The sequence below is a fragment of the Lampris incognitus genome, chromosome 9, assembly GCF_029633865.1.
Source record: "Lampris incognitus isolate fLamInc1 chromosome 9, fLamInc1.hap2, whole genome shotgun sequence".
Taxonomy (NCBI): domain Eukaryota; kingdom Metazoa; phylum Chordata; class Actinopteri; order Lampriformes; family Lampridae; genus Lampris; species Lampris incognitus.
The window spans coordinates 57,102,918-57,115,145 of NC_079219.1; the positions used below are offsets into that span (position 1 = coordinate 57,102,918).

A 12,228-nucleotide genomic window follows, 5' to 3' on the forward strand; every position below is an offset into this window, starting at 1 on the left:
GGAGAGGGGGGGCGGGGGGGACCCTCACATCACAGCGGAATATGAGTTTTACAACACTCTCCCATGCAGTGCATGACTAACACAAGCTACTGTGTGTTTTTACCATATGCTGCGTGCGTGTGCGTGCGTGTGTGTGCGGTGCGCTACATGAGGCGTTTGCTTTGTGCTGTTGTGTCGTTTCGTTAGGCAGCTTGCGGGATGTTTGAGTCGCGTTGTTTGGTTGGGTGACGGGTGATCGCGGAGGAGACGCGAGGCCGGAAGAGGAGCATGGCCCTGGTAACGCTGTCTCTCTGGGCGCTAACGGCTCTCACCTGGGCGAACCTCCTCCAGGTGTCCGCCAACCGGCACGCCGTGCACTGGAACAGCTCCAACATACAGTGAGTACGACCCGGACCCCCCCCTCTCCCCCCTCCCTCGTGTGTGTGTGTGTGTGTGTGTGTGTGTGTGTGTGTGGATATGCTCAATCTGAATTCCTTTCTTGCACGTGGCCTTTGCTCGCTGTTGAGCCCGTGCCCTTGGACACCCACATTGGAGCACACGGGGTCATAGGGGTCACCACTTTTATTTTCATTTCTCCCATAACCTGGCCGTCCCAGTCTAGACTGCAGCTTGCGTCTCTTGTCCGCAGTAAGAGCCCCCATCCATCTTGTCGTGGTGAGTTGTTATAGAGAAGGAACACCCTGGCGGTGGACCGAGCGAGGCTCCGGATGACCTCCGTCTAATCACGGAGGCGCTTGAAACCTTCACGCCGTTCGCTTTCCTGCTCCTCCGTCCGGCAGCGAGCAGCAGGTTGCTTTCTCTCCCGAAACATCCCATCGATTCGCTCATTTCCTCCCCCCCTGTTTTATCCGTCGTCATCTGGTTCTTCACCCCCCCCCACACACACACATACACACACCTCCCCTGCCATGACTTCTTGATCTCCCCTCCGTTCCTCCTTCCATCATGTGGAGCCCCCTCCTTCCTTTCTCCTCCTCTCTCCATCATGCGGTCCTCGCAGTCATTCAGGGCCTCTCCGTCTTCTCTATCTGGTTCAATTAGGAGCACTTCTTCATCCTGACCCCATTGTGTTCCAGCACTGTCACTATTCAATCCCCCCCCCCCCCACAGCCCACACACCTCCTCCCCCCATCCTCCTTTTTTTTCTCTTCTCCCTCCAACTCGCTCTCTCGGTCGATCCCTTTCTAACCCCCTTCCCTTGTTTACACTCAGTCCGTTGGCCTTTTTGTTATTCCCCTAATCCCCCTCTCTGTGCCCTTATCTCGATGCATGTGGAAAGTTTTCTTTTTCTTTTCCTTTTTCTTTTTTTTGCCTGAAAGCAGCTTTTGTTATACCATGCGAGCAATCCCTCAGCGCTCCTGCTGGAACCTGAAGAATGTAGCTTCAGTCTTATCTTTTATTCATACCGCTCCACCGCCAGATCTTCCCAGTTCCTCTTTTCTACCGACCGGCCGTGTGTGTGTGTGTGTGTGTGTGTGTGTGTGTGTGTGTGTGTGTGTGTGTGTATATACATATATATCTATATATATATATATATATATATATATATATATAGATATATATATATATATATATAGATATATAGATAACCTTAAATGTTCTCTGGAAAACGGAAGTTAGTTAATCCGGCCACCAGTGCCTGGATTTGATGCGAGCGACCTGCCGCTGACTGTAAAGTTTTCATTTTGGTGAGTGTCTCAGTGAGGCGTCCATCCTTCACGATAAATTCACTAAATAAAAATGCCATCGACCTAGATTTCAGGACACGGCCTGCTCACTCTCTCTCTCTCACACACACACACACACACACGTGTGACGCGCTGACACACACCCACCTGCCTTTTCGTTCTCCATCTGCTAATGAATCCTAACAACTTGAGAGCTTTGTCCTCTCCATCTCTGCTGTTAAGTAACTATCCCTCCCCCCCCCCAGAATGACGGAGCACGCGGCACTTACCTCCTCAGCAGTATTTACGAGGCTCTTAGGTGGAGTAGTTGGAGTACTCGGTGACATGACTCCCGTTTTTTACGGCCGCGCTTATTAAAGCCGTAACTCACGCGAGAACTCGGGGGGGGGGGGGGGGGAACACGACGTAGTATTTTTTTCCTCTCCAAGGGGCGTAAATTATGCCGCATGCCCACGATTTTAACATGCAAGTTAAAATAAAACCGTGAGGCGGGTGAACTCACACCCCCGTGTTGGGGTTGTAACACATGACGTAATGCACAAAAGAAAATATGACGATATTGTTTATAGTAGAGTGTACTACTGTAAGGAAATACTCTGGCTCGCAGTAGTGTTACCTTATATTAGAGGAGGGGGATATCGCACCCGCAGTTGCGAATGCACGTCAGCATTTAAACCGGTATATATGAATCATTATTGGGTTTTTTTTTGTTTTGCATTTTTGGATGAAGTTGAAACTATTAAGGAAGTGTGCTAATCAACGGCATCTGTTTTCTCCCTCCGTGATGATTCGATCATGGCAACAAATAAAGCAGAGAGAGGCAGGATCAGATAAAGTCAGGGGGAACCGGCATCATAAAGGCCAGCCTGCTATCTTCTGCAGTCTCAGACGAACTGTCTGGCATTTCAGAAGGTTTACGATGATGCTCGGCTACACGTGCACTTACACCGAGCTTCTCGCCGTTTTGCATCCACTCGTTTGGGGTGTAGTGTGTTTTGATTGCAGCAGTTTAGTAAAATTTTAGTCGTTCTGGCAAAGCACGGGTGTGTGGGGTGGGGGTGGGGTGGAATTGGGAGTTGGGGGGGGTCATAAGCAGTCAGGAATAGTCAAAGCTTTAACTCGTCTGTCCATGCAGACCCAGCAGCTGCAGAGCCCTCTCTCTCGCTCTCGCTCTCTTTCTCTCTCTCTCTCTCTCTCTCTCTCCTGCACGTCACACTTTCAACGCCGTCACCATTCCCTCCTAGTGGTGGAGTATTCTTCACCACTGCAGTGTGACTCTTTCTCCGTGTGTCTTTTGTAAAAGACCGGTTAGTTAAAGAACACTGCATCTCGGTGGGCTTGCCTCATTTCTGAGCTCTCCCTCCCCCTCTCTTCCTCCCCTGCTCCCCGGGTGCTCTCGCACAGAAACCTATTCCTGCACACACACACACACACACACACTAGCAATGGCCCCCCTGCATGACCAGGGAAACTGTGGCCTCTCAGCCTAGTTAGCGACTCGAGAGACGAGGTGGCCGTGGAAAAGAGATGTACCAAGGACAGGTAAACTCGCCGGGAACCTTTCCGTGTGCCTGACCTCCACTTTCATCTCCCATCTGTTTTTTTCTTCCGTACATTACAGATTACTGACAGCATTTTTTGCGCACTGCTTTCATCTCTACACAGAAATCTCCGGCTTCCAAATTGGCAGCGTTGGCCGTTGTGCCTCTGTGGACTCGGTCTTACTCGTAAGCGGGCTGCGGTGGCTTAGAAGGCCAGTAACAAGCTGTAGCGTAGTTGTCAGTTTGAGTGGTGAACACATTGTAAGCCTCGAGACCCTGCAGTTGCTCAGTCAGCCTCTGACCTCAGGCCACTCATCAGCCATTGGAGACGAGCAGAGACCGCTGCCAAGGATTAGCTATTCCTGACACGCACACACAAACACACGCACACACAAACACACACACACACACACACACATCACACAGACGTAAACACACCTTAACTTTGCACACTTTTTCACTTCAGCAAGATGGATCATTTCCTGCCTGTGTGTCTTGCACAAAGGCTATTGCCATTGCATATCAGTTTTCTCGGATATCCCAGGGCAAGAGTGTACATAATGATGTGTAATGCTGCACGTACGTGTGTGTGTGTGTGTGTGTTGTGTTTGTGTGTTTGTCCTGTTACAGATGTCCCTGCTCATTGATGGGTGACCGAAACAAAAAAAAATGCACCGGTCCGTTAAATCACACATTATCTGCCACCACCTGGCAATTAACCATCACCATGATTGTGTGTGTGTCTGTGTGTGCACGTGCGCTTGTGTGTGCACACTTGCATATGTAATCTAATAACGCAGCGATTCTTTTCTTCTGCTTTGCATATTTTAGCTTATATCTCTTCATTCGCAGTGGCGCAGTGGTTAGCGCGGTCGCCTCACAGCATGAAGGTCCTGGGTTCGAGCCCTGGGGTTGTCCAGCCTTGGGGGTCATCCGGGTCGTCCCCTGTGTGGAGTTTTCATGTTTTGCCCGTGTCTGTGGGTTTCCTCCAGGGGCTCCGGTTTCCTCCGACAGTCCAAAGACATGCAGGTCAGGTGAATCGGCCGTACTAAATTGTCCCTAGGTGTGAATGTGTGCGTGTGTTTGTACATATGCATGACTTCTTGAGACACACTGTCACCTTCAGTGGCGGCTGGTGCTAAAAAAATTTGGGGGGGGGGGCAGGTTAACCTTGGCACAGCACACCTGACAGCTGCTTTAATGTCCACACAGTCACAGAGTTATTAAGAAGGACAATGTAGCCTATAGATTTTATCAGGGTTCGTAGACGGTGGATGACTGACAGTCGAGACGAGGCGTGGTGGTGGGTGTGAACATGATTGACAGCCATGAGAATCGTCCAATCACATTAGATTAAAAAACATTAAAACAATACCAATTCGCTGCCAATAAAAGTGGGAGTGTCTGGGGCGCACAGAACTGCGCCCCCTGGAAAGTCTAAAGAAACCAATCAGACAGCAGCCTCGGGTCACCTGCTCACCACAGGTCTGAGGGCTTACATGAGGTATGGTTTGGCTGGCGCCCCTCACCCAGGAAGTATATGTATTCAGACAGAAATCACCCAAATACCATTTGAACCAATATTTAATGGTTGCTGACAGGCGCTCACACCCTGAAAACACTTTTATTTTATAATTATTTGCATTATACAACTGAATTATATTTAACATGTTTAAGTAGATTTTCATCTCTTGATATTTGAAGGGGCGGCGCCCTGTACTGGCCCGCCGCCACTGGTCACGTTATGACCTACAGCTGTAATGATCTCAGCTTGACTTGATGGACTTTCGCCTGGAGCCGGTGCACGTGAGTGTCTGTGCAGTAATCGGTGTAGAGTGAGTGTGTGTGTGCAGTAATCGGTGTAGCGTGAGTGTGTGTGCAGTAATCGGTGTAGCGTGAGTGTGTGTGCAGTAATCGGTGTATAGTGAGTGTGTGTGCAGTAATCGGTGTAGAGTGAGTGTGTGTGCAGTAATCTGTGCAGAGTGAGTGTGTGCAGTAATCGGTGTAGTGTGAGTGTGTGTGCAGTAATCGGTGTAGCGTGAGTGTCGTGAGTGTGTGTGCAGTAATCGGTGTAGAGTGAGTGTGTGTGCAGTAATCGGTGCAGAGTGAGTGTGTGTGCAGTAATCGGTGTATAGTGAGTGTGTGTGCAGTAATCGGTGTAGAGCGAGTGTGTGCAGTAATCGGTGTAGAGTGAGTGTGTGTGCAGTAATTGGTGTAGAGTGAGTGTGTGTGCAGTAATCGGTGTAGTGCAAGTGTATGCAGTATTGGTGTAGTGCGAGTGTGTATGCGGTAATCGGTGTAGAGTGACTGTGTGCAGTAATCGGTGTAGTGCGAGTGTGTGTGCAGTATTGGTGTAGAGTGAGTGTGTGTGCAGTAATCGGTGTAGAGTGACTGTGTGTGAAGTAATCGGTGTAGTGCAAGTGTGTGCAGTATTGGTGTAGTGCGAGTGTGTATGCGGTAATCGGTGTATAGTGAGTGTGTGTGCAGTAATCGGTGTAAAGAGTGTGTGTGCAGTAATCGGTGTAGAGCGAGTGTGTGTGCAGTAATCAGTGTAGAGAGTGTGTGTGAAGTAATCGGTGTAGAGTGAGTGTGTGTGCAGTAATCGGTGTAGAGTGAGTGTGTATGCAGTAATCAGTGTAGTGCGAGTGTGTGTTCAGTAATCGGTGTAGTGCGAGTGTGTGTGCAGTAATCGGTGTAGCGTGAGTGTGTGTGCAGTAATCGGTGTAGCGTGAGTGTGTGCGCAGTAATCGGTGTAGCGTGAGTGTGTGCAGTAATCAGTGTAGAGTGAGTGTCATGAGTGTGTGTGCAGTAATCGGTGTAGTGCGAGTGTGTGTGCAGTAATCGGTGTAGAGTGCGAGTGTGTGCAGTAATCGGTGTAGAGTGAGTGTGTGTGCAGTAATCGGTGTAGAGTGTGTGTGCAGTAATCGGTGTAGCGTGAGTGTGTGCAGTAATCAGTGTAGAGTGAGTGTCATGAGTGTGTGTGCAGTAATCGGTGTAGTGCGAGTGTGTGTGCAGTAATCGGTGTAGAGTGCGAGTGTGTGCAGTAATCGGTGTAGAGTGAGTGTGTGTGCAGTAATCGGTGTAGAGTGAGTGTGTGTGCAGTAATCGGTGTAGAGTGAGTGTGTGTGCAGTAATCGGTGTAGTGTGAGAGTGTGTGTGCAGTAATCGGTGTAGAGTGAGTGTGTGTGCAGTAATCGGTGTAGAGTGAGTGTGTGTGCAGTAATCGGTGTAGAGTGAGTGTGTGTGCAGTAATCGGTGTAGAGTGAGTGTGTGTGCAGTAATCGGTGTAGAGTGAGTGTGTGTGCAGTAATCGGTGTAGTGTGAGAGTGTGTGTGCAGTAATCGGTGTAGAGTGAGTGTGTGTGCAGTAATCGGTGTAGAGTGAGTGTGTGTGCAGTAATCGGTGTAGAGTGAGTGTGTGTGCAGTAATCGGTGTAGAGTGAGTGTGTGTGCAGTAATCGGTGTAGAGTGAGTGTGTGTGCAGTAATCGGTGTAGAGTGAGTGTGTGTGCAGTAATCGGTGTAGAGTGAGTGTGTGTGCAGTAATCGGTGTAGAGTGAGTGTGTGTGCAGTAATCGGTGTAGAGTGAGTGTGTGTGCAGTAATCGGTGTAGAGTGAGTGTGTGTGCAGTAATCGGTGTAGTGTGAGAGTGTGTGTGCAGTAATCGGTGTAGAGTGAGTGTGTGTGCAGTAATCGGTGTAGAGTGAGTGTGTGTGCAGTAATCGGTGTAGAGTGAGTGTGTGTGCAGTAATCGGTGTAGAGTGAGTGTGTGTGCAGTAATCGGTGTAGAGTGAGTGTGTGTGCAGTAATCGGTGTAGTGTGAGTGTGTGTGCAGTAATCGGTGTAGAGTGAGTGTGTGTGCAGTAATCGGTGTAGTGTGAGAGTGTGTGCAGTAATTGGTGTAGAGTGAGTGTGTGTGCAGTAATCGGTGTAGAGTGAGTGTGCAGTAATCGGTGTAGAGTGTGTGTGCAGTAATCGGTGTAGAGTGTGTGTGCAGTAATCGGTGTAGAGTGTGTGTGCAGTAATCGGTGTAGAGTGTGTGTGCAGTAATCGGTGTAGAGTGTGTGTGTGTGCAGTAAGAGTGCACCCTGTTCTTCGCCTTCTTCAGTCTCACGGGACGTGCAAGACATGTTGAAAAAGTGCGAGGAGAGAAAGATTTGGCAGAGTTTGTGTTGAAAAGCGTGCGTCTTTGCATATGTGTGTGTGTGTGTGTCTATACGTGTGTGTTCGTGTGTGTGTGTGTCAAGGAACGGGGTCTCATTATGAGGATTCTCGGTCAGCGCCACCGTCTGCAAACTGAATTATCGCACCAGAAACAAAGAAATACACGGGCCCAATTTGTGCGTCTGCGTCCGTGTGGGACGGGCATGAAAGCGAGAGCGGCAAGTGGATTAAGCGAGCCAATCAGCCACCTCTTGACGGCGGCGCAGCCCTATCCGTCTCCCAGCTGTACTTCGGACAACAACATTTACATTTATGAAAATCCGCACAAAGGCGAGCATTACTCTCCCGCTATCGCGGCGCGCCCGGCTCAGCCGCCCGCGCACGCGTGTGTGTGTTTGTTTATGTGAGCGGATATTCATACAGCACGAGTCATCTATCATGAGGCTTTGTGCTGCTGCTGTGATTTCCAAGCACGGGTACACACCGCAATATACCCGTGTGTTTGTGTGGGAGAACACACACACACACACACACACATTCAAAAACTCAGTTATCAGTACAACAGCTACGGAGATGCGGTCATACAACTATTCATTAGCAACAAACAATAAGGCCACATAGTGTGTGAGTGAACGGATGATGTCTCCGTGATGCAATTTGTGTGTGTGTGCGTGTGTGCGCGTGCACGGATCAGTATGCAAACCCAAGGGTGCATCTGGTGTGAGTTTTGCAGACATGCAAAGACATCATTAATAAAAAGGAATAGAGAACACCTGTGTGATGGATGACTTCGGTGTGCATAATCAGATCCAGTGTTTTCTCTCCCTCTGCCGCTCTACTCCTCCGTGTGTGTCTGTGTGTGTGTGTCTGTGTGTGTGTATGTTGGTGAGAATACGTTTCTCTGATTGGACAGGGATTGACTGGTCGGAGAACCCGGGACGCGAACAAGCCGGGGGAAGAAATGAATCATTATTTTATCCCTCCCCCCCCCCGCTTTCCCGGTGTCTCTTTGGGGTTGAGCCAGATTTCAAGGTTGTGTTCGTGTCTCACGACTCCCCCCCCCCCCCCTTTCGTGGCCTGATGGATGGAGAGGCGCTCCGTGGGTAGGGTTTTGAGAGTTGTTGTATTATGATGTAGATGCGGCTGGACTCCGTTCCTTTCATCCCCTACACTTTCTTGATGTTCCCTTCCTGCACATTTCCCTTCTTGAAGCTTCGATAGGAGACGTCGGGCGCTCTCTAAACCTGGCTTCTGCTCGGCTCTTTGGAAAAGACAAGTCTGAAGTATCCAACCCCTTCCTTCTTCCTGCTCCCTTTTTTTTCTTCTTTTTTTCTTCCATTGGCTCTTTTATTTCCTCAAACGCCGTCTCGCTTACATGATTGGCTAATCAGAAGCATTACTGTGGAAATGGAGTATTGATGTCCGGTGTTCCTGTTGGTTTGCTCTTAAATCAGGCCCTAACTGGTGGCTGTGCTGCTTGGCTTTCAAAGGAGCTTTCTAGAAGAAGAAAAAAAAGGGGGTTTAAAGAATGTAATTCTGCCAGGGACCAACACATGAGGATTTATGTTTGTGATGTTATGCTGCAGAGGCAAAAGACAGAGGCGAACAAAGTCAGTCAAGTCACAGCCAAGCCTGACACTCACAGCCTTTCAGAAATAAGGTGTTGTTTGTTCTGAGTCTTCTGCCATTAAAGCATCGCCACTGGATTTGTGTCACTGCCGAGTCCGGCCTGGCCCCATGAACACAATGCAACGAGATGTCTTGCGGCCAGTCATGCTTTGACGCATGATGCACAAAATTAATGCACAATAATTAATGCACAAAATTGATGCACAAAAATGAATGCACGAAATTGATGCACAAAGTAAATGCACAAAAATTGAGCATTGCTGAGATGTGACGACGATGGTTTTACAAGTCTGTTTCGAAAGGTGGTCGGGTCGGGCTTGTGTCGCGATCCAAATTTTAGGGATCGCCCGAAACCAGATATCCCACCGTAACGAGCGAGCGCCTCGATCCAGGCGAGCGGGAAGGTGTTTTTAAGTAGAGGGGCTGCCAGCTAACACGAAAAGTATTGTGGCGAGCCGGCGGCAGAGATCTCCGCCATCGCAACTCCTGTGCCCCCATACACCGCACGACACCGGGAGTGCTCTCTTATTCACGCCAGCCAGAACGGACCAGAACTGACAACAACGTAACGAGTCACCCCCCCCCCTCCCATGTCCCAAGTGGTGACATCAGTCCCAGTCATGGTCCTACAGTCAAGTTAGTCAGTAAACGGTCTCCTCCTTAGTCTGAGTCGAACCCCCTCAAACAACAACACAAGAATAGCCACAACATGAACGCCACATCACTAAAACACAATTTTAAATCTAACATTAACAGTCCCATCAGCCATTGTGGTCCCCCAACACAGAACCGCCGGACTAGGAAAAGTTAGGTATACTGTTGGGTCTAAGCCACCTGCCACTACTGAGGGTAGTGCCTTGATCCGTTTTGTAAAGAGATGCAGCGAAAGTCTAGATATAGTAACGGGCTTAAAGATATAATTGAATTCCATCAAAAGGAAAACATCAAACAGATATTTCGGCTCTTCCAGCATCAGCTCCTAATGATCCAATCTCGGAGATCAGGTTAAAGACGGGCGCCATTTGTTGCTCAGGTGAAACGGTGCAGCCTGAGGGGGGGGGGGGGGGGTGAATGATTATGTTTATTTTGTCAGCCGAAATTAATTGAAAGTACTCCTTGTTGTTATCTCCGGATTTTAAGCAAAAAATGTGAGGTGAAACGAGAATTTATCTTTCTCAGCCATGTGTCAAATTTGAACAAATCGTCCACTGAGAGTAAATCATTGGTGCAGTGATTAGTGGGAGGCAAAACACAAAGTGATGTGCAGAAACAACACACGCAAATTGCACACATACACACAAATTGTGCATGCACACATGCACGTGAACGGTGTTGATATGAACCTCGTTCTCTGAGCCTGCAGAAAGGCTCCTGCAGCATAATCAGGTGCTAATAACAGGGCTGCGATGTTTACTAGCTGTTGGAAAGTGCTTTATATAGTGTGTGTGTGTGCACGTGTGTGTAATGCTGGCTATATTTGCCACTAGTTGGAGGGTGCTGGGGGATTGGGGGTGACTAATAATGTAGTCTGTCAGCTCTTAAACACACGCACACACGGACGCACACACATGCATACGCATATGCACAAAGCACACAGGCCCACCGGTTGCACATATGGCGTGTCTTTGACGTGGCTAATGATGGCGGCGCGGCGGCAGTCAAGAGACCATATGCCGAGCCCAATCAGAACAGGGAGGAGTGGTCTAGCGTTAATAAACTCTACCGACATCACAATTAGGGATCCTCCACACGAGGACAATATGGTAAACTACTGAAGAAGAAGACAGCTGTTTCCAAGGACCGTTGCCCACACACACTCGCTTCTCAACCGCCGCTGCCAGGGACGGAGGAGCAGCGGGGCGCAGAGTCGGTGCGGAGACGACAAAAGCGTCCTTTATCGCCGGTCAGCGAGCAGAAATTATGCCCGTCGCCGATCTGTGGTTATGACTGCAGACATCGGGTGTACCGAACAGGCGGAAATGAGTCGAGACCTGCAGGAAATAACGGGGGCGCTCGGTCGTGTTTTTGCAGAAGGCAAAAAAAAATGTCTTCTTTTGGAGCAAATGAAGAAATATGAAAAGGTTGTATAGATGCGGTTCCTGTAGATTCAGGTGTACAGTCAAGGCCGTGGCACCGACAGACTGCAGGGAAGAGAGTTGTCCTTCCTAGAGAGCGAGCGAGACAAAGAGAGAGAGAGAGAGAAGCAGCCTTTTTTAATTGAGGTTTTATCCATTTAAGCTGTCACTACGAGGCCCGGTCTGAAACCTTTTAACCACTCTTCATTTGGTAATGAAACAAATTAAGGTGGAGATGTGTGTTTGTGTTTGTGTGTTTTAACATTGCTGCAAATGTGTGTGTGCACGTGCCCGTGTGCGTGTGTCCGACTGTGTGTCTGTTAACGATTGGGAAGTGGGAGTGTAATTATTCGGAAATTGGGAAACGGATAAGTGAATTATGACCTTGCTCGAGCAGAAGGCTTTAATCGGTTCCAGCCAGGCCAGGCAGGGAGACCAGCGAGGCTTTGTGCAGGAGCGCTCAGTTCTTCAGCAGCACCCAGCTAGCAAAGCTGACGGACGTCCTGCGTGTTGTGTTAGCGGAGACCCGTTAGCCTACTGATCAGTCATAACGTCAAAATCAACATTTATCAAGCCATGCGTTCTTCTTTTCTCTTTTCTTTTTTTAGAGTTTTCCCCCCTTTTTCTCCCCGGTTGTATCCAGCTGATTACCCCACCCAGATAGCAAAATTGCTGTGGCCCGGACCCGTCCCACAACCGACACGTTCCTCCGGCCCACATACCGCGTGGAGTGATGGCACTTGGGCGGTCCGCTCCTGTTTGCCAGATCTGGGCCAGAACCAAGCCATAGCAATGCCGCATGTGCCACATATTTGCCAAAGGTGGCCATATTTGTTTTGTGATATTTGGGCCATATTCACCATTTACCACACGGGGCCACTTCAGGGTCACATCCAGATTACATGTTGCCCAGAGCACCGCAGCTTTGCCAAAAAAAAGGCCCACATTTGATTTGGCATATTTGGGCCATATTTGCTATTATACATGTGGGCCACTTCAGGCTCACATCCATTTTGTCAGGACCAGAAGAAGGCCGTCAGTGCCGCTACATTGCATGAAGTGGCCCACATCCAGATGCTACCTGGGTGCTCTTTTGAGCCTTCCCAGTCGCTGCTCCACCCCCTCTGCTGATC

At 49.2% G+C, this 12,228-nt stretch overlaps 1 protein-coding gene across 1 annotated transcript in view; it reads left to right on the forward strand.

Annotated features, from left to right (window-relative positions):
• The first annotated feature begins 267 nt into the window (after window positions 1–267).
• efna3b (ephrin-A3b) overlaps window positions 268–12,228 on the forward strand; it is a 60,495-nt gene continuing 48,534 nt past the window's right edge. The window contains exon 1 of the mRNA XM_056286526.1: window positions 268–377. Within this exon, the coding sequence (XP_056142501.1) occupies window positions 268–377 (110 nt within the window). The remainder of the gene's footprint in view (window positions 378–12,228) is intronic.